This window comes from Polypterus senegalus, chromosome 8, assembly GCF_016835505.1.
Source record: "Polypterus senegalus isolate Bchr_013 chromosome 8, ASM1683550v1, whole genome shotgun sequence".
Classification (NCBI taxonomy): domain Eukaryota; kingdom Metazoa; phylum Chordata; class Cladistia; order Polypteriformes; family Polypteridae; genus Polypterus; species Polypterus senegalus.
In genome coordinates, this window is record NC_053161.1 from 39271505 (window position 1) to 39294836 (window position 23332).

General features: G+C 37.9%; 1 protein-coding gene across 1 annotated transcript in view; it reads right to left on the minus strand.

Moving 5' to 3' along the window:
- Nucleotides 1–71: 71 nt before the first annotated feature.
- The window catches only part of LOC120533596 (carboxypeptidase A2-like), a 31670-nt gene continuing 8409 nt past the window's right edge, over nucleotides 72–23332 (minus strand). Inside the window, exons 3-11 of the mRNA XM_039760519.1 lie at nucleotides 18835–18969; nucleotides 18437–18535; nucleotides 17551–17652; nucleotides 16763–16864; nucleotides 11931–12041; nucleotides 10579–10669; nucleotides 4840–5039; nucleotides 2936–3020; nucleotides 72–366 (exon numbers count right to left, since the gene is read on the minus strand). Coding sequence (XP_039616453.1) covers nucleotides 179–366; nucleotides 2936–3020; nucleotides 4840–5039; nucleotides 10579–10669; nucleotides 11931–12041; nucleotides 16763–16864; nucleotides 17551–17652; nucleotides 18437–18535; nucleotides 18835–18969 — 1113 coding nt within the window. The 3' untranslated portion in view covers nucleotides 72–178. The remainder of the gene's footprint in view (nucleotides 367–2935; nucleotides 3021–4839; nucleotides 5040–10578; nucleotides 10670–11930; nucleotides 12042–16762; nucleotides 16865–17550; nucleotides 17653–18436; nucleotides 18536–18834; nucleotides 18970–23332) is intronic.

Here is a 23332-nt window from a genome sequence, read left to right on the forward strand (position 1 = left end):
TTGTTCCTATCGCAGTATTTTTACATGAAAAGGCACACACTCTTGCAGTAATGAAGATAACAAGGCACAAATAGAACGAGATTGTTTGAAGTTTATTTTCCAATGCACTTTCCAAATGTTACTCTAGCAAAACCACATCAATTAGGATTCTGCAGTCACGGTGAACTACCATAGATTTTCAATAAGGGTGATCATAAACATACTCCATGATGCTCTTAAGGCCCAGCCAGGTCTCTTCAGCAGTTGGAATGATCTGATTGGCAGGTAGAAGGAAGCCATACCGCCCTGTATCTCGCAGTTCAAATGCAAATGAGTATTTGATTCCATTGTCATATGTCCAGTCAATACTGCCTCCACTTGCCTGGTCTGAATAACATAATTAAAAAACAGTATAAATAAGTTTTATGGAATTTTAAATATAAACAACAGAAGATCAGATAAGCATCAAATTAACTAAAGACAATGTTTCCTCAAATGATACTGAACTACAGAATTTATAGTTATTGAGCATCTACACCATAAGGTATTAACAGACAAGGTTTTTCCATCAATACAGTAATGTAATGTGTATATAAAAAGATAAACCTTAGGTTGTTTAAGTAATCCAGTATCTTAAATAATCTCTATCTATATAAAATCCAACGTCTGTCTGTCTGCTTTTCATGAGAGAACTACTTAACGGATTTAGAATGTTTTTTTTTTCTAGAATTTGCCTGAACATTCTGGTTGATTTTTGTGACTTCTCTCATCACGCTGAGTATTATAGTTCAGTTGCGGCACGAGGCTGTGGACCAAGGGGAGGGGGAGAGGGGACCTCAGGAGTAGGGAGCCAGGAGGGACCCTCCTCACTTACACGCCAGCCTCCATTCGAGTCGCTCTACCTCTTGCCACATGTTAGAGTGTACCTTGCCTCCGCTTAGCTAGTGATATCTGTTTGTTCACCGGACATTATCATCTACAGATTGTTAAGGAGTAACATTTGACGTGTTTGAGAGAGAGAGATCAGAGCTCCGTGTGTTTTAGAGGGTATCCGCTACATTCTCACCCCTGATAGCAAAACAAAAAATACTGTATAATAAAAGGCCTTCGGATATGAAAGCTATCAATATAAATTCTTCTCAATACAAATTCTTACTTTTTTAATTGATTTTTAAAGTTTGTCCTGTTTCATTACTACACGAGCAGAGCTGCGGGGGACAGCTAGTAACAAATAAATTGAGAATTTTGTATTCTATATGCAGCATACATATTTTACAAGCAGTTGGATGCAGATAAAACCAAGATGCCTAAATGCCCAATAAATTTCATATTCCCTGCTTTTAAGCAAACCTTTGCCTCCATCTCTGTGAAGTGGACAGACAATGAATAACGCCAGGTCAGCTAAAGAAAATCTTCTGTAGGCCATGCTGTACAGTAAATGCCTTTGATACATTTAAGAATGGTCTCATCACTGTTATCAGAAATATTAAGAAAAAATACTGGAATTGCAGAATATGAAGAAGTGTAAGACTCCTTCATGACTTTTCAGCACAATTTAAATTTCCTGTAGTGCCACAAAAATATCAAAAGCCCACTACATTTTCACAGCCAAATAAAATGTAGCCTGACAGAACTGGTGTCTGTAAAAATGTTTACTATCCACGTATGTTGAATTCCACCACAATCTCTGCTTTGTCTTTTTTCTTTTTGAATTTCTTCTGTTGTACATCAAATATGGGACATCAAGCAGACAGGCCTTTTTTCTGTTTCCATTGTCCAGAGCACCAACTTTCTTTCCTTTGTTGTAGCTGCACTATATACATTGTACCTCCAGCTGAGTGCTCACTGGATGTCTAGTCATGGGTGTGTATGATGACTGTCCACAGCTTGCTAATTATGTTAAAATAAAGGTTGTGATAAAAGATCTTTGGAAAAGTTGTGCAGTGTGATGGGGCCTTCAGATCATATCTGTTACTAGAATGAGTTTTTATTATTTTAAGTGTTATGTTTTATTAAGCCGTTTTGTTTTACTTCTCAAGGTGATGGTGACCTATTTGTTTGGTGTACAGTAAACTGTCTTTTTATATAAAATTGTAAGTTACTACAATTTACCTTCCTTTTGTGTCCAACCATCTTACCATGACACCTGTTTATTGAAACCTTGCAATTTGGACATTTTGCAGAGGTTTCTCAAATCTTCTCACTTACAGCAGTAATGTAAGAGGCTCATTACGCAGGGCATGGGTCCACTTAATGTGGAGACAAACCAACAATGGCGTGCATGGATAAAACCAAAAATCAAAAGTGCTGATGGAAAGCTTTCATTATTTGGTCACCTTTTCTTTTGTATTATATGCAATCAATGCACCTCCAATAAATGTAATAAAAAAAAGTACAGAAATCATTTCACTGACCGATTTTTTTAAAATCAAACTTCCATTTAATTTTTATTATTATCCATAAAACGTTTGTTTTAATTTTGTTTTTCCACCATTCTGTTGAATTTTCTCCTGAAAACTACCATGATGTTTATGGTTGCTGTTGGTGTTGTTAGGAATGAGGACACAGCTTATGTGCTGTCACAAGGGGGCTCCACCCCAGCATGCAAAGGGGAGTTGCCACTCACAACCAGTTGAACCTCGAAAGACTGCAGCCCGCAGATGCCTGACCACACCTCCGCATACTTCCCACATCTTTTCAAGGGCCAGATATATTGTAGGTATTTTACAAAGGGTAGTTAAACTGAGTTGGCTGTTCCCACACATAGCATTTTATTTGTCATGATTTGTTTTTTTTTTCTGTATTTTTTTCAAATTTGGCTAATGCCGTGCACCACTACAATACATTTTTTTTACTAGATATAACTTTCCATTTCCAAGTCATAAGCTGTATTAATCAAATTTTGATTGAATATTTTTTATGTATTCAATATAAAATTTTTTTAAATTATACTTACATATAGCAGCACAGATAGAGCCAACTTGGTATTTAGTTCCATAGAGCGACTGCAAAGCACTTGCTGCAGATTTACCAATACTATCCTGTAAAAGAAGAATACACAGTTAAACAATTTAGATGTCAATCTAAATGAATGTCCTTCATTAACGCAAGCTTATTAAAACTTTATGTAGTGGACGCTTCACTATCTACAGTACATACAGACAGTGTACAGAAGCAATCAAGGATAATAGGATATTAGTTTATATATTACAATGTATGGAGTACAAGTCAAGGAAGGTTATGTTTTTGTGATATAACACACTGGTGAAGTTTCATCTGGAGTACTGTGCACAGTTTTGGTATCCATTATAAGTGCCACAGGGGATGGACGCACATCCCATCCAGGAGAGGGGATGGTTGTTTACCCGGATGGGAGACTCCAAGAGGACATACAGGAATCCCAGCCAAGGAAGAGAAAGGTGCCATATCTGGAGAGGACTCCCCAAGTTGATGGACGGACATCCCAGACAAAGGAGAAGAAGATTACTTGCCCAGATGGGAAGCCCCAGGAAGATGGACAGGTGTCCCAACCAGACATGCTTGTACCTTCCCTGGCCAGGATGAAAGGGAAGGACTGGCTTTAAGGGATGTTCATTCCTCCAGGATGCTAAATGGCCCATTTGGACACCAGCAGGGAATGCCAGGAATTGTGTTCTGCTAACACAGCCCTGCTGAGCCTATGGGTGCTGCAAGAGGGTGTTGCAGGGTGATACACTCCCCATTATTCAGGACTGGAAGTGCTTCCAACAGGCAAGAGGCCAAGCACTGGAAGTATTCCTGGGTCCTCAATAAAAGGGACTGAACTGCCTTGTCCAGGTGAGTCAGAGCTGGGAGGAAGGAAAGCAACACTCAACTGGAGGAGAGCAATGCAGTTGGGAAAGGAGAAGAGGCAAAAGAGAAGAAGAGACTTCTTGTTTTTGTGCTTGTCTTTACAAGGTCTGTAATAAACCACCTATTATTTGAACCCGAGACTGAGTTGGTGCGTTCATGTTTTTGGGGTTTGGGGCTCTGTGGCACCCCCAAGTCTTCACACCAAAATTACAAACAAAAAACCTCCGGAGAAGAGCAACTAGACTGATTCTGCAACGACGACACATTAACTATAAGGTAAGATTTTCAGTTTAAGCAAATAGAGATTAAGAGGTGACATGACTGAATTGTTAAAACTTATGAAGAGAATTAGTCCAGTGAATCCCACTTCAAAAATAAGGGGAGAAACACAGAATTGGTTGTGAGTCGACTTCACACAAACAGTACAAAAGTTTTCATCAGACAAGCAGTCATAAGCACATGGTATACTGTAAATTACCATGTAGTGTGGCAGATATTTGTACTTTGAAACAGACTAAAGTCAAGTTAATTTGGAGAAATTAAGTGAATGGGACTGAGGAGGTTGTTGGGCTAAAAGCCCTGTTGTCATCATAATTGTTCTATTGAACTTTGTGTCCTACATGTCAGCAATCCTGTTTTGTCTTCAGGAATACATTGAGAAAATATTAAAAGATCCGTAACTCTAATATTCTAATTTGTAAAGGTGAATTCTCAATTAGTGTAGATTTTCAAAACGTGTGACACACACACGCGCAAGCACATGCTGTCGCTTCACATGCTTCACATTAACCTATAGTCCCAACACTTGTACCCTCCTACATTGCATCAATCATTTTCTATAATTAAGTCTACTACTGTGTATTTCTTTGTAGTGGATTGAACAGCACCACTGCACTACGACTGCGTAATGCTCAACCTTTAAAGTACTAAATAAATAGTGGCAGGACATTACATGTTAACGTAACTTTGCAGCCTGTCCATGTTGCTTTCCAAATAAACATTAGATTGATGAGAACATATTGAACTTACCAGCTCTTTGTAGTCTTTGGTGTTGGTGCACTTGTATCCATAAGGATATAAGAGGAGTTGAGAATAACTGTGAATGCTGATGAAAGACTTTATGTTGCCATGGCTTTTGACAAAATCCACAATGTTCTTCACTTCAACTTCTGAATGAGCATAGGGGCCATGGTAGGAATCAGAGCATGGATTTGTACTTGCACCAGGACCTGTTAAGTAATGTCAGAGCAGACTATGAATGGATACTGTCTGTAAAATATAGGATCTCTCTTACTTATACTTAACTCATTTACGAAGTGCACCTCACCTTCATACAGGTATTATGTTTAATGAAGGTTTCTACCATATTGGAATGCTGACTGGGCTTCTCCACCCTGTGTGCCCACAGCATGGGTGGAAAAAAAGCATCTGAACTGTAGCTTGTCAGAGACAGGATAAAATAATCGTCAAAGTATAGCGGGCGGAGTCCAAGGGAACAAAAAGAGTAGCTGAGGAGCGCGGGAGATTCAGAAGGATAGAAGAGAGAATAGTGAGAGATAGAGAGGAAAACAGTGTTAGCTAGAGCAGTGAGTGAGGCCATAGGTGCTTGTGATTTTCTTGTTTTGATGGTGTGCACGGGACCTTAAAGATGGACTGACAAGTGGGAAACTATGGTAGGGACTACAGTGCATTATTAATGGAAGGTGCTCCAGTATCTTCCTGGTGTTGTTAACCGGAAACTTGATAATCACAGCTATCAACTATGCAATTGATTTCTAATGCTATTATGTTTTACTTTTGGGGCATCATGGTGGATAACCTAACAACTTTACAATTCAGGAGACACAGGTGCTATTCCTGTGGAGTTTCCACATTCTTCCCATACTGCACACTATAGCTTTCCTTACACAACACAAATATGTGCACCACTAGGTTAACCGAGGGAGAGTGTCGGTATGAGTGTGCACTGTGATTGATTGGCACCCCACCACAGCTGGTCATTTGCATTTCTTGCTGCCAGCATAATGTATGTGGGTCAAAATTGGATTAAGAGGGTTTGAAAATAGATGTATACAGTAGGTCCTTTATTATTTTATAAAATGAATAAATCCATCATAACTATCGCTTTGTTTTATTAATTTTCTTATCTGTACCTTGTCTTAGTGTCAGCGAAGCTCTATTCTTAACAGCAAATTTCTTTATAACACATGCAAGAGTCACATTTGTGTTTCTTTTTCAGATTGCTTAGTAGTACTAACCCATATCCATGATTTTAACATTCATTGTGTAGAGATATTCAAAAATAAAATAATGTATTTGCTGCCCGGGGTTTGTTTCCTGCCTTGCGCCCTGTGTTGGCTGGGATTGGCTCCAGCAGAACCCCGTGACCCTGTAGTTAGGATATAGCGGGTTGGATAATGGATGGATGGATAAACTATTTGTATGAAAGCACATTTTTAAAATTACGAAATAGTGATCTTTGTCTTTTCAGAGTGATTGTGCTCAGGGTATTTGAATATGTGGCTAAAATACCTAAAATCTCTATGTATATAAAATCTAACGTCTGTCTGGGGCCCTTCCCACTCACGCTCCAGCCTTGGGGCGTATCTTACATCTGCTTAGCTATCGAACAAGAGAACTACTTAACGGATTTAAATTGGGCTTTTTTTCTAGAATTTGCTTGAACATTCTGGTTGATTTTGCGACTTCTCTCACCACACTAAAAATCATAGTTCACTTGCAGGAGCAATATGTTTGCACTAATCCAAGACAGAGGCTGCGGGATGAGGGGAGGCGGAAGCATGACGTCAGGAGTGGGGAGCTGGGCAGGGCCGTCCTCATTCACACTCCTGCGTCCGTTCAAGTTGGTCTACCTCTGCGTTTTGGAGCATAACTTGCCTCCACTTAGCTAGCGATACCTGTTTGTTTATTGATTTTTAAAGTTTGCCCTGTTTCACTACTACGCAGGCAGAGCCGTGGGGAATGGCTAGTAATAAATAAATAAATAGTGAATCACAATTATTTTATTGGACATCAAAATTAAAAATTTTCCTTCCTTACAAACATGGAAACATGATTTTAAGTGTGAATGAATGGTTACAAATGAATGAATATATGTTCATATTTTCCTATTTATACTGAAAGAAGGAAGAATTTTAGACTACAACCAGTAAGAATTATTCCATTGTAGTCATGGCAGTGCAAAACAGGTTTTTTTTTTTTTTGTTCGTTGTTTTTAACAGACTTTTAATGGGATTCTGCTTCACATTGAATTTAAAATGGCTGAGTATTTTTCTCACATACACAATTCTGTATTATTTCTACAAAATCCTGCTAGAATTGAAAAAAAAAAAATTGGGTCCAATAGAGGTCATGCTGTTTATGTTCTGTTGCTTTAGTTTTGTGGCCTTTTCAGTTTCATTCATTCTTTCATTTCACAAACTTGCTTAATTTAATACAAAGTTATGGGGTGGCCAAAGCGTTTCTTGCTGGATCAGAAAGCAGGCATGGGTGGGACTTCGGGTAATTATTTTGCTCACTTACTCACACACCTATACTCAACTTATTTAGGGCCAATCTAGAGTCTAGAGTCGCCCACTCCTCTTTGCAGCACCTCTCAAGCTCCATCATGTTGGATGGGAAGCGTCGGTGCACAGCTATTTTAAGATCTCTCCAGAGATATTCAATCGGATTCAAGTCTGGGCTCTGGCTGGGCCACTCAAGGGCATTCACAGAGTTGTCCTGAAGCCACTCCTTTGATATCTTGGCTGTGTTCTTAGGGTCGTTGTCCTGCTGAAAGATGAACCGCCCCAGTCTGAGGTCAAGAGCGCTCTGGAGCAGGGTTTCATCCAGGATGTCTCTGTACACTGCTGCAGTCATCTTTCCCTTTATCCTGACTAGTCTCCCAGTTCTTGCCACTGAAAAACATCCCCACAGCATGATGCTGCCACCACCATGCTTCACTTTAGGGATGGTATTGGCCTGCTGATGAGCGGTGCCTGGTTTCCTCCAAACATGACGCCTGGCATTCACACCAAAGAGTTCAATCTTTGTCTCATCAGACCAGAGAATTTTCTTTCTCATGGTCTGAGAGTCCTTCAGGTGCCTTTTGGCAAACTCCAGGCAGGCTGCCATGTGCCTTTTACTAAGGAGTGGCTTCTGTCCGGCCACTCTACCATACAGGCCTAATTGGTGGATTGCTGCAGAGATGGTTGTCCTTCTGGAAAGTTCTCCTCTCTCCACAGAGGACCTCTGGGCTCTGACAGAGTGACCATCGGGTTCTTGGTCACCTACCTAACTAAGGTCCTTCTCCCCTGATCGCTCAGTGTAGATGGCCGGCCAGCTCTAGGAAGAGTCCTGGCGGTTTCGAACTTCTTCCACTTATGGATGATGGAGGCCACTGTGGTCATTGGGACCTTCAAAGCAGCAGAATTTTTTTTGTAACCTTCCCTAGATTTGTGCCTCAAGACAATCCTGTCTCGGAGGTTTACAGATAATTCCTTTGACTTCATGCTCTGATGTGAACTGTCAACTGTGGGACCTTATATAGACAGGTGTGTGCCTTTCCAAATCATGTCCAATCAACTGAATTTACCACAGGTGGACTCCAATTAAGCTGCAGAAACATCTCGAGGATGATCAGAGGAAACAGGATGCACCTGAGCTTCATGGCAAAGGCTGTGAATACTTATGTACATGTGCTTTCTCAGTTTTTTATTTTTAATAAATTTGCAAAAATCTCAAGTAAACCTTTTCACGTTGTCATTATTGGGTGTTGTGTGTAGAATTCTGAGGAAAAAAATGAATTTAATCCATTTTGGAATAAGGCTGTAACATAAAAAAATGTGGAAAAAGTGATGCGCTGTGAATACTTTCCGGATGCACTGTATATTTAACATCAGTTCTGTTTTCTGAATGAAAAATCATTTTTTCACTTCACTCTCTAAGGTATTTTGTGCACTTTAAGGAAATAAGGAAGAAAAAAAAACAAAGCTAACTTTATTTTGGCAAGACAAACTGTTGTAATCAGGTCTGAATCATGAAATGTTACCTTATAAAGAAAACAAGGGTGAAATATGTTTAAAATGACAAATTTGAATTAACTCCCTCATTCAGATTATTCAAATGATCAGTATGTTTAAAACTTTTCACTCCCTGAGACTCTTTAATGCAGGGGTCGCCAGCTCCGGTCCTGGAGGACCATCGTGGCTGCAGGGTTTCATTCTAATCCTTTTCTTAATGAGTGCCCTGTTTGTGCTGCTAATTAACTTCTTTTGAACTAATTTTAAATGACTTGTTCTTGACGACTCAGACCCCTTAATTGTTTCTTTTTCCTTAATTAGTAGCCAAACAATAATGAGATACAAAATGAGCCAAAACAACTGGTGTCCATCATACAATATCTGAAAATAAAGAATGATGAAGATCTCAGAAATGTTGATCTGCTCAGGTCCCCAAAACATTTTAACAGAGCTCTTAGAAAAGTGAAAATCAACAATTTCGGAAATGTCTGCTAATGCACAAGGAGAGCAGCAACAAGATATGGAATTAAAGAACTGGTTTAATTAACAACAAGAATCTGTGTCTAATTAAGCAACTGGTTGGAGTTTGAGGCCCTGACTTAGTTGGTCTTCTGTTGGCTCACTCACTTCACATTTTATTTCTGTTTGGGTGCCATTTAAGGAAAGAAATGAAGCAATTCAGAGGAACGATGAAGAAATTCAGCGGAATAAATCTTAAAAGAGAAGTCAATTAAAATCAATTTACAAGAAGTTAATTAGCAGCACAAACATGGCACTCATTAAAAAAAAGGGTTAGAATGAAAACCTGCAGCAACAGTGGTCCTCCAGGACAGGACTTGGCAACCCCCACTTTAATGTACTGAGCAGGCAAAGAGAATGAATGACCTGCTGTATGTTACCTGATATCCAATTATATAAATATATATGCATTTACTAATTATCTTATCCAGTGAGGTGTCATGACAGTTCCCAGCAGAACTGAGCACAAGGCACAAACAGACCCTGGATGAGGCACCAGTAAATCTCAAGGTACAATTTTACACTTCTCTATTCATTAAGGCCTGATGGAAAATCACTCATTAAACTGGTGCACATATTTTTTGGTAGTGGGAACAAAACCCACATAGACATGAGGGGAAATGTGTAAACTCTGCCCAGATTTAAACTCAGAAGTTATGAGGCAGCAGCTATAAAAACAGCTGTACCCTAAATAGTATCCTCATAATCGAATTATGCATATATTTTTGAAATGCTAAAACAGGATGCCTATGATTATTTTCATGAGGAGATCATTTAAAATCATTCCTACATTCTCACGCAAATGTCCAAAAAAATATTTTAAGCGACTGTTAGCCTTTGTTCAAAGTAGTTTTGAGAAGTCTTTTATTCCTATATGGAACATTTACATACATTTCATCTGCTTTCAGGCTGCTTTCTAGTTACTTCAGGACTCTTTAGATGATAGGATATAAAGAACTGAGCCAAACTTTAGTAAAAGTCTCTCAGCAGCAAAAAAAGCTAACGTTCCAAAATAATTTGACAAGACAGATTCTGGCGGTCATTTCTGGATCAGGAGGTTTTATCTGATATGATTTAAACCAAAAAGTACAACCTTCATTCTACAGTCAACACTGGCCAAGCTTGTGTGTCCTATCATCTTCAAGTAATACACTTATTTACAAGATTAGCAGTCACCAGTAATGGCTTTTAAAGATTGAAAAACAGCAAAATAACATTAAAGCCATACCAGCAAATCCAGCATCCCAGTTTCTGTTTGGATCTACTCCAATGCAGCTGCTGGCTGAGTTTCTGGAACGGGTCTTGCGCCACATGCGGTTCTAAAACAGGATAAAAGGCTTCTTATCTCATTTTGTCTCACCTTGTTTAGCCTTGGCTCAATGTATAACTTATTTGTTTTTATATTTAATTGAATTAATTTCATTCTTGAACAGTGGTTTTCACCGAACACAGGCAGAAGAGCACTAAAGTGACAGAAAAGTACATGACAATATGCACACATGCTACATATAATCAGGAATGCAAGGATTCCTACGCTTCCTTAAAAATCTAATACATCAGTATATGTGTATTTGTATGAGAAGATACAGTTAACAACAGCGTTGATTCCTTCTAGAAGCAGCCTTGAAAGGACTTCACACTCTGTTGACTGTCAAGTAGCTTCATTTATTGATTGATTTGGAACTCGCATGCTTACCTGGTAGACCCCCGTGACCCTGTAGTTAGGATATAGCGGGTTGGATAATGGATGGATGGATGGATACTTACCTGGTAAGCAGGTACAAACTTGGTGTCCCAGAAATTAAAATACATTTTATTAGTTCTCTCTACCCCATAATCCAGGCATTCTAGGTAACAGACAAGGCATGTTTAATTCTTTACCAGTCAGATTTCCAGCTCTGAATATTTTCCATCTGTTCATACATTTTTGCCCTGACTCACTTTTTACTCAAAAAACCCAAGAGAATTTTTAACTCCCTGACAGAAGGCCAATCGTTATCTAAATGTGCTTCTGCATTACTGAAATTCCAGTTTTCAGTGGCACTTGATTCAGACACACATTTATATAGATGCAAAGTAGCACATTTATTGCTTCTTTTAAAGTGGAGCTTCTGTGCTACTGAGCCAGATTAGCCTCTTTCACGCTTCTTGTGTCATACTGAATATTATCTGTATCCCAACTGGGCTTCTCAACTCCATGAACACAAAGTATTACATGAAACCTGAGGACAGTGGATGTCAACCCGTGGAAATTCCCTTACTCAGAAATGTTCTGTAGGCATTTCCCCATTCTTCTTTTACACTTTGTGTAAGAGCAGTGTCTCACTGAGTAGACTGCCCAGTTCCAAACTCTGCCTTGATGGGTATTTCCATTATATATAAAATGGGAAGCCATTGAGTGCATGTGATTGAATAGTAAATTTCATCCAGAAAACAAATTTCATAGTATCTGCCTCATTAAATAGCTCCATGATGCCCACCACAGGCAATAAAAGGACTGCAGTATGGAGGGGTTGCTTTATAAAGTAACTGGCCCACCAGTGTATTTCTACAATTTTGGTGATTTTCAATCATACTTACACTTGTGTGAGTAAATACATAACCGTCTGGGTTTGCTGTAATCAGCAGGAAGATGTCCATTCTGTTCAGCAGAGTTGTCAAGGATGCATCATTACCATATAAAGTGGCAATCTAAATTTTTAAGAGTTAAAAAGTCAACATAAGTAAATGAACATTTAACAGTAAATACAGAATTAAGCATAAGACTTTGTCTATCCATCCATTTTCTAACCCATTTATCCAGTACTGGTTTTCAGGGGCTGGAGTCTATCCCAGCAGCACTGAGCACAAAACAGATACTAAACCCAGTCGGGGCATCACATATTGCAGGGTACACTTGTGCACACAACCAAACTCATTCACTCTGGGCCAATTTAGGATAACTGATTACTGTAGTTTGAAAGTCTTTGGAATATGGAATTACTACAAGGTAAACCTACACAGACAAGGATGGAATCTGCGTACTTCTAATATGCAGTGCCTGGGCTAGGATTTGAGTTTATGACTCTATGACTTATGAAAAAAAACCATGAGTCCTTGTGGACTGTTCACTTTTCAGATCCAGACAGTGTACAGAAGTGATTAAGAAGGCTAACAGAATATTAGGTTATATAACACAGTGTGTACAACACAAGTCAGGGGAGTTAATGCCTAGCCTATATAATTTAATAGTGTGGCCTTATCTGGAGCTTTGTGTGCTGTTTAGGTCTTTACATTATAAAAATGACACAGAAATAGTAGAGAAGTTCTAGATGACAGTGATTAGGCGAAAATTAAGGGGTTACATGATCAATGTGTTTAAAATTATTATCTCAATTACTTCCTGGATACTGTCTTACTTAAAATGAGATCTTGAATAAGAAAACTGGGACATATGTGGAAACGTATTTATGGCAGATTTTGTGAAAATGTTTTTCTAAACACATAAATATACATGCATGGAATAAATTAGCAAGTACTGGTATACAGTAGGACTTTAGGGACCTTTAAATCTCAACTTGATGTTATTTTGGAGAAATTAGATAGAATCTGCAAGCTTGTTGGGCTGAATGGCATTTTCTTATGACAGTTACTCCAAGGTTCTAGTATTCTATTATTCTCTGAAGCTATAAGGCAAATACTAAAGATAAAAGAAGAGAACACTTTGTATTATTTTCAACATCTTTTCTGAATTAATCAAGAAGATAAATAGATATGGGCAGCATGGTGGTGCAGTGGGTAGCGCTGCTGCCTCGCAGTTAGGACACCTGGGTTCGTCTCCCGGGTCCTCCATGTGTGGAGTTTGCATGTTCTCCCCATGTCTGCGTGGGTTTCCTCCGGGTACTCCAGTTTCCTCCCACAGTCCAAAGACATGCAGGTTAGGTGCATTGGCGATCCTAAATTGTCCCTACTGTGTGTGTGTGTGACCTGCAGTGGGCTGGTGCCCTGCCCGGGGTTTGTTTCCTGCCTTGCGCCCTGTGTTGGCTGGGATTGGCTTCAGCAGACCCCCATGACCCTGTAGTTAGGATATAGTGGGTTGGATAATGAATGGATGGATGGATAAATAGATATATGAAAGAGATACTGGACATTTAACATAAACTAGCTATGTTTCCCAGAGTTTCTGGGGTTTTATTTCAAAACGTTGCTGTAAATTGTAAATATAGTGTTGATCGGTAAAATTCTTAGCAGTGAGTTTGATGTGTTCGGCGAATATTTTTCAGGAAATGTGCCATGCAGCCAGCTTAGGCAAAAATATTTTTCCAAGTGCCTCTGGATGTTTTGCAAGGTTAGTGTGACATCACAGCGCTGTAGCAGCCATGCACAGAACTTTCATGAACACCTACTGTAAGATCATTACCAACATGGCCATAGCTTGGTCATAAGCATAAGAGGAGGAGAAAAAAAATTATGTTTCTGCTACTAAGATATGCTAAACACCATTCTCCATTATCAAAGTGCTTGATAGTGTTGTGCAGTATTTTTCCTGGACTCTAACCACACTAGTCACTTCTGCTTGTGGTCATTTCAACCTTCAATTACTATATGTGATTCATTAGTGAACTTAAAAATATAAAAATGTTTCCCATAGCAACAAAGGCTGAGGAACATTGGATACATAACACTGATCCTTGTGTGTCAGCACAGCATGGCTAATTATGCATACATGTACCATGTAACAAAATTAAACAAAACCTTAAAGAAGCCCTTCATCAGAAAACACAAGATACACTGAGAAATAATTAACAAAGATATATTACTATTTATAAGGCTTTTCTTTCTATGTGATGGAAGAAAAAGTGTGAAGCATCTGCATAGATTCACAGGAAACAAAAAGACGTTCTCACTCTGCCTGGAGCTGTGACTTCATCCAATGAAGCTAGGCAGTCCCACTCCACCGCTTCATCGCACGGTCAAAGTGTGCCCCAAGAGTGGAACTCTGTGTATGCAATGATCTTTATTTTATTTACGTATTGGTTGTTTGTGGCCATTTGTTAAATTTTATTTGTGGTATTCGTTCCACTTGTATGTTTTGTTGTTTGAGGTACGGTAGCACAGTGGTTATCCAGCATAGTAGGAAAACTTTTCCTTAGCCCTCAGCAACACTTAAAAAGAATATTGCACCATTTTAATCCACTCAAAACTAGGTCAGTTCCTCCTTCCTTTTTGACTTCAATGCAGTTTGTGGAGCTCATCGAAATTTGCAAATATTTCTGTGACTTTGCTGAAGCAAATTCAGTGGGGTTTGCTTATCACTATAGAGAAGTAGTTTGATCAGAGATACCCAGAAAACAAAGACCCAAAGGAAAACACAGCGTGAAATTATATGAATGGATGACAGGAATCTGTGATAGAAATATGGGTTCTCTTTTCCCATATCCTTTCAAGATTTTGGGCACTTGTTCTGCCCCTAGACCTCCCTGGGTCGGGCTGTCATTCATCTCCAACAAGTCTGCTTTAAATTTAACCTCTAACATTGTAAAGAAGAGACTTAATGCTCAACAACAGAAAAAATGAGAATATCAGATTCACTGAGCCCTCCCTGTCACTGCATCTAGACACTGCAAAGTATATAAATTGAACTATCTGCAAGTTATCCTTCAGTTATCATGAAAATATGTATAGCTGGAACAAGCATACAAACATTCAGTATATACTGTACATTCTTACAAATAGATGCCAAGTCGGTTTTGTTCATGTTGATATAGCTGTGTTTGTCTGGGTGTGATTTCAAAAGTCTGCTTTAAATTTAAAATGAAAAAATTATTGTTTATAGTAAATATGATTGTCAATCACAGTTCGTTATGACATTTGACTGTGGGATTACAGCTACCACTTGGTGATATGCAGTGCTGTAGCTCGAGTTCATGCTGCTTGGGGCGGGACTTCAAATGGCCGCCCTCCAACATATCTGAATATGTTAACCTATTTAAATAGGAAATTAAAATGACATACAGAGGAAAATTAAGGTACATTTTGCATAGGTTTATTCATATAGAGAAACAACAATAATTTTTACATATAATTATTTATAAGCATCAACTAGACAAGAATATAGTATAGACGCACTGATGAGCCGTGTTCTAATTATTAATTTAATATAATTACGCTGCGAAAACCAGAACCAGTGTAGTGTACAAGTGATAAGTGGTGATTTTTTCTGCACAGAGCAAGAATGCACTCAGAATGATAACAAAATGAAATTATAAATTGTAAATTAGTTGTTTATCTTCCTAGAAATTATTAAAGGTGTGATGTTTATGTTTATTTTTTTATTGCCTCATAAATTTCAACTGCTGTGTCTGATGCCGTCACAGAAGGACAGTCTAAAACTTATCTTTGAAGCGTTTGTGGATAAAAATTAGAGAATTTAACTTTTTTCACTCATGAGTGATATTTTTCCAAACCCTGCTGCTTACACACAAATTGTACTGAGCCTTTTGGCCAATAATGCAGCCCCCAAAAATGTGCTGCCCATGGCAGGCGACCCCCCCTCTGCCCACCTCTAGCTACGCCACTGGTGATATGATGGCAAGGGATAACCCTTGTGACCCAAAAGACAATAAATAACTCTGGGACAGCTTGGGACTTTGACCACAATAATAAAGGAAATGCTTGATTACAAAAAGCATTTAATGTATGGGGCACAAATCAAATGTAGATATCCTGCATGAAAGGTAAGTGTAGCTAACCACAGTGTGTGTCAGTTTCTCTGTTCATAAATCACACTGTAGTATTCTTGGCACTCACTCCAGCCCCAAGCCTACTCTCAGGGTGGCAAGGCCAAACCTGACTAGATAGTTAGAAGTGCCTGTGTGCAAAATTTTAAATCTATGGCTTAAAACACAAAACTGGGCATAAAGAACAAACAAACAGTAGTTGCGCTTTAAAGATATACAGAAAAACTTTGTGCCTCAGCAGATATAGTCACACTGCCTTCAATGATTTTTATTGCGGTAGATTTGATCTGCATTAATGAAATATTAAAAGCACAATTAATGTTGTATTTTATCTTAAGTTATTATGTAAATTAGTAAATGTTTAGACCCTTAAGGTACACTACTGATCTTTTTCTAAAACACAATTTGTCCCATCAGAAAATATATGACAAAAACGTTATAGGTAAAGACTGTTGATTTTTGTATGGTTTCTTCTGAAGTACACACTGTGCACACATGCAGCACAGAATGAACCTCATATACAGACCTGTCTTATTCGAACACCAGGAAGTATAAAAGCATTTTGTTGTCTCAAGCAGCCAAACACCTTCTGCCAGTCCCTTTACATGTGACTTTAACAAATTGCCTGAGTTATTTTACTTTACTTACATTTAGTTAATTTAGCTAACAAATTCAGGCAACATTTCTAAATACCTTGTTTGCTGTCCAGATTGCAGTAGCTGTTGACACCCATTCTCTTGCATGAATGCCTGAATCAATCCAGATAGCAGGTCTGTTCAGTCCTCCTGTGCTAAACTGAGATTTAGAAATTACAGAATGTTAGGAAAGATAACCATCCATTTTTCCAAAGTTTTTTTTTTTAACTTTAGGGTTCACATGGATGTACCAAATAGCATTTTAATTGTCTAACATTAAAGGATGCAGAAAGAAACTGGAATATCCAGTGAAAATTCGAATGGATGTAGGGGAGTACATGGACAGATATGAAATAAACTAATTTAAATCTAAAATAAACTAAAATAAATCTGTTTCCTGGAACTGGTAGTCTGTACTCACAACAGAATGGAATCGTATCAACTTCTTGCTCACTGTATTATTTACATTTTAAAGACATTTGTAGGATATATTACTTATTGTATATTATTAATTATTGTGTATTGTTGATAGTATTGCTGGAAGACAAATCACATAAGCATCAAGTCTCTGTAATTTATAATGGTTTTAAGATGTTTATGCCATTTTAAAATTGTGATTGGTGTTTTTGGGGGTGCTGACCTTATCATTTTCTGAATGTTATTGGCCAAATTAACATGCGCTCTGACTGGTCTTATGGAGAGGCTTTACCCAGAACTATATTCTAAATATAACAGTTTTTTTTATAGTTTATGTTTTACATCGTACATTTACATAATTACATTGTATTCTCAATGAAAAGTCACCTGCACTGTAATTTAAATGTATTATTTAATGATAGGACTTACCTTAAGAACATACATTTCCCTATGTTCATATGTCCAACCAATCTGGATTTTAGACACCAGATTGGGATACTGTGCTTTCAAGGTGTCCATCCAATTGTAAATCTGCAATCCAGTAAGGCAAATACTGAGAACATTGGCATAATCAGAACACTTCTTGAATAAAATATGGCTTCCATGCTGCCATCTCAACCTTTGTATGTGGCAGTTGCTTTGTCGATAGACCATACTGTAGTATTGCAACCAATAGAAATTATGTGTTCACTCCTGGAAACCCCAAATAGCCAAATTCATGTAACACTTTACTCAGATGTCTTAGGGTACTTACTTAGGGTAAGGAGACCTGAGTAAAATGAATACCTTAATCTTGTCAGTAAATTACAAAGTGGAAATCCTCACCATCTCCCTTCACTCTCACTAGAATGATACAAAATACCATGATGCCCAAGAACATTCTGATGTCCAACTACAGAATACCAGTGGGATTAAGTAGGGGTAGCAGTTCTACAATGTCATGTGGGTCCATGGCAGCAGTATGCACACTATCAAAGAATGGGTTAATGACATAGAAAAGATTCTTACAATTAACAGTTTAAACATATTAAATGTTACATATCAGGTAGGTAGGTAGGTAGGTAGGTAGGAAGAAAGGAAGGAATGAAGGAACCACCTTTTCTTCCCTTGATTTTCCAGTAAACCATTGATAACAAACCTTTAGACAGTATTCTCCAACATCTTCCATAAGTTGCCTCGAAAGTTTGCATATTGTAATCTTTCTAGTTAGCCCATAAAAGGTGTCATTTTGCTTGACTTCTCACTACATTCAATAAATGTTATATTTCATAGAGCAGCATCACATTTTGACATACAACTTTAGAAAGAGCTGTACCGTGTCTAATGTGTGGTAGGCGCCTAAGTTAAAGCTTTTTGCACTGCGTTCCAATCTTCTATTTTCCTTCATCTGCTCCTGCTCTTCATCAAGGATTGCCTGTAAACAGCACATTTATATAAATTCATAGCTTATTTCCATCCTTTCAAACTTCCAGTACCTATTTGAAAGATCACGTCTCAAGGCACTATAAGGTCAATTTCCTTAGAGAAAATTCATTTTTTCTGCAATGTATACCGTAAATTATTTCTGGCTTCCTCAGGTAATGCTGTGGAAAAATATTAAAGAAATAAACTAGGAGCTTCATTTGGTGATTACTGAGGGTAGAAACAAATTTCTTGTATACTGATAAGAAACTTTTAAGACTGGTCATTTGGAAGTTGAATCTTTCTGATTACCTGAACATCCTCTATCATAACAGAGTATTGCATGTTATTGGCCTCCAGAGAATGCTTGATAACTTGCAGAGAGGCTGGTGGAACTCGAACATCCACAGAGAGTCCAGTCTTTGATGGTGGGACCCAAAAATCTAGCTGTAAAGAGAAATTAAGACTGGTAAGTAATGGCATATTTCTTACAATCCACTCTGAAATTAATTCTCTATAAGCATTTTGCTAAACAACAGAAATACAAGGAAATTAAAATGGCTTAGCATGAATTCTAGAGTTCTATAAAAGTTATGTTTCTCAAACTAATTAATCATTTCCTAATATTCACACCTTCTTTCTCTGCTTTATTCATCACCTTTAATCTGTTTTACTTAATGTGAATTCAACTTTGAGTAATCAGACCTGAAACTGAGAATCCCATCCTGTTTCCTGAACCCTCCTTATCTCAGGCAAGCCTGAAGGAAGCCCGAGTGTTTCACAGCAGCAACAGGTACAAGGCAAAGGAGTGAGTTTTGACAAGACATCGACAAATCGGCCTAGCACAAGACTTCCAACTGTGGGTGTTCCCTTGCCAAACTCTGTTTCCTGCACAACAATGCCATGCAATTTAAACATACTCTTAAAAAAAATGAATTCATGATCTTATAAACACTTGCTTTTGATGTGATTGCCACTATTTGAGCCATAAAATATATGATGGTTTAGTAGATGCCAATCTTTTATGATCAGTTTATTTTCAGAACCACTTATGTTTTTGACATGAAAATTCTTGTGAAGCCATACTAGAATTTCCCAATATGATTGCAGACTTTTGTAACATAAACATTAACTTACTTAAATAAAAATCTCTCTCTGATCTGCTAATGACTATCAAAACATACACATTCATGCACTTTTCACATCACAAAAAATTGAAGAATGGGATACAAGAATATCGATTGGCAGCAGATCATTGAAGTACCCTTTGACATTGTTATGATCTGACAATATACAGTCATGGATAATTAAACACTAATGAAAATAAGGACCCATTGCTCAGTAAAATCTATTGGCTATGAACTGCCCAAACTGAAATAGCAACACCTCAAGTTTAGAATCAAACAACGTTGAGGTGAAAAAGAACAAGCCACAATAACATGGAAAGAATGCTACATACATTGCACAGCTCAAATGGCACACCGCGTGTCTTTTAATAGTGTTAACTATCATGTGATTGACGATTCTAAATTGGCCCTAGTGTGTGCTTGGTGTGTGGGTGTGTTTGTGTGTGTCCTGCGGTGGGTTGGCACCCTGCCTGGGATTGGTTCCTGCTTTGTGCCCTGTGTTGGCTGGGATTGGCTCCGGCAGACCCCCGTGACCCTGTGTTCGGATTCAGCAGGTTGGAAAATGGATGGATGGATGGAACTATCATGTGATTAGCTGTCTTTTGCTCAAGCGAGGCCAGTTAAACAGTTAAAAAAGATATTTTTATATAGATACCTATTCATTCTACACTAGGATTATGTGCTTCCTTGAAACATGAGCATCATACTGATCGATTCTTTCTCAGTGAAGTGCAAGTAGCACAAGTTTTTCAAATTTATTGTAGCCCTCCTCAGTGGCGTGTGCAGCTCAAGATACAGCGTAATGTCTTGTACTTGATGCATTCTTGATATGATCTTCTTTCTGTTTTTTAAAGAATGCGGCCACCAACTAATTTTTTGGAATTCCCAAATTTGTTATACAGTATATTAAGTTCTTATTAGATTTTAAGTGTATTCAGGTGTTGTACATCTGTCCATTCAGATCCTCCTATCTCAACACAAAAGGAAAAATAGAACATGTTCTTTACTTCTTTCACACTTCCTTCTGCATTCAAGGAAAACTAGTACTTTTCAATCAACTTTCTCAAGGTATATTATGACCAATTTATCTCTTTACTAACAACTACAGTTTGTAATTTATTGGTTCATCTAGTCAATTTTAGAAGAATCAGGTGCTAATTCTATATAGGTCACAAGTCGAAGGACTACAGGGGCATACTCAGAACAGACCAGTTTTAAGACAGCAGATAAAATAACTGAACTTTATGCATAAAACTAAATGTAAAGACCTATGAGGTGTACTGTATAGCCCAGTGGTCTCAAACTCCGGTCCTGGAGGGCCACAGTGACTGCAGGTTTTCATTCTAACCTTTTTCTTAATTGCTGAGCAGTTTTTGCTGCTAATTAACTCCTTTTCCTTTCATTTTAATTGACTTGTTCTTCTGAATTGCTTCATTCCTTTCCTTAAATGGCACCCAAAGAGAAATGAAATATGAAGTGAGTGAGCCAACAGAAGACCAACTAAGTCAGGTCCTCAAACTCCAACCAATTTCACTACAACCAGTTGCTTAATTAGGCGCTGATTCTTGCTGTTAATTAAATCCATTTTTTAATTCCATGGCTTGTTACCACTCTCATTGTACAATAGAATACATTTCTGAAATTGTTGGTTTTCTCTTTTCTAAGAGCACTGTTAAAATGGTTAGGGAACTTGAGCAGATCAACATTCCTGAGACCTTCACCTTTCTTGATTTTCAGATATTGTATGTGGACACAGTTTGCAGGTCAAGTTTTCGTTCATTTTATATATCAATTATTTTATATATCAATAATTAAGGGGAAAAAAACAATTAAGCGGTCTGAGTCTTCAAGAGCGAGTCAAATAAAAAGAAGTTAATTAGGAGCAAAAACAGGTCACTGATTAAGAAAAGGGTTAGAATAAAAACCTGCAGCCACTGGGGCCCTCCAGGAACGGAGTTGGGGACCCCAGTATAGCCACTAAAAATGATGAGCTGCTCTACAGAAATGACAAACTGCTCTACAGTCATCCAATGTGTTTTTGTCATCTGTAGCTGATGATACACCATTTGTAGCCAGTCATGACTAGACTGAAGACATATTTAATGATCATTATAAAATGCGTTTTTTTCTTTTTCCAGCCAGTTATAAGGGGTTTGTGTTTGGGTACCCCCAACATTTGATGCTGTTCTTGTGCTGTTTCTTACTATATATATAAGGAAAGAACTCATACAGTACATAGTGACCAGTCTAGGAATCACTTTCAAGACTCTGATGCAATTAGGAAGGACAATTAGCCTCTGCCCCAATGTGCTGCCCATCTGTGAATACTTTTTTCTATTTTTATTTATTAATTTTTTACTGTATGATAAAATACTCTAGAAAATATTTAAAATTAATCTTATGTTAAATATATAGCACATCATACTGTGGTCACTGATCTTGAATTTTTTTTGAATGTGACATCTTATTTACAATAATTTGCAGGACAAATTCATCCATTAATTTTAATTTTGGTCATAAAGGAAATCAGATACTTTACCAAGGGTTTAGATGCACCTGAGTCGATGACACTTTAATCTACATTTTATGCAAATTTTATGAAAGTTTAAATGTATTTCACCATAAGTACTGTGAGTTTTTTTGCTGTTTTCTGTTTGAAGTGTATTCTTCATTAAGCTTGCACTCACATAACTGTGTACTTATCTAATGCATAAAGCTGTAGCCTAAAACCTGTGAAGACATAATAGAATACATGCCACAAATCAAGTATACTTCAACATTATTGTTAAGTGGAATATAAGCAAGCATTCAGTCATGGGGGCTGAAGCCTAACCCACCAGCAGCATCAATCTAGCTGCAAGTCTAGAACACACTACAGATCATTGTGTCATGCACGGCCCACTATATGCACACACCCACTTATGGCCAATTTAGAATGGCCTAATTTCCCAATATTCATATATTTGGGGAAGTGGAAGGAAACCAGAGAAAAGCTTATGCAGACTCACGGAGCACAGGCCAAAACTACACACACTGATAAGAAATGGGATTCTAGGAGGCAGCAGTGCTAACCATTATGACACTGTAACTGCTGAAGCTAAAAATAATAAAACTATATTCTTTCCTATTTATATTGTACATTTACAATATAACAAAATTCGAATATATATATATATATATATATGGGGGCTTATCCCCTTACCCCCTGCTTGCTTCACTCGCCAACCCCCCTTGCCTGCACACCAACCACTTTGTGTCTCTGCCGCTCATGTTGTGAAGAAGGGGGCTGAACGCACCCCAAGAAGATTCAGTCACTCCTCCGAAACCCCCTTTTAAATGGTGATACAATGGGAAATAAATAGTTTTTTTTAACCTCTTCTTTGCTCGATCTGTTGGCTTGCTGCTGTTTCTGTGCCACGTGATCTGCATTTTGCATGGCGCTACAAATATTTAAGTTTCGCGGGACATGAGTTCTTGATAGTTTTTAGTTTATAATTTAAAAATGGAATAGGAATCTGAAAATCTAACAACGTCACACTAAAGTTTGATAAATTCCAAAAAGAATGATACATATACAGTATATGTAGGTTTTAAAATAAGCCTGATTTAAAGCGTGACAAAAAATGTGACATAAAAACATCACATAAAATCGTTGCACAAAACCGCTACACTTTTAGTCTTAG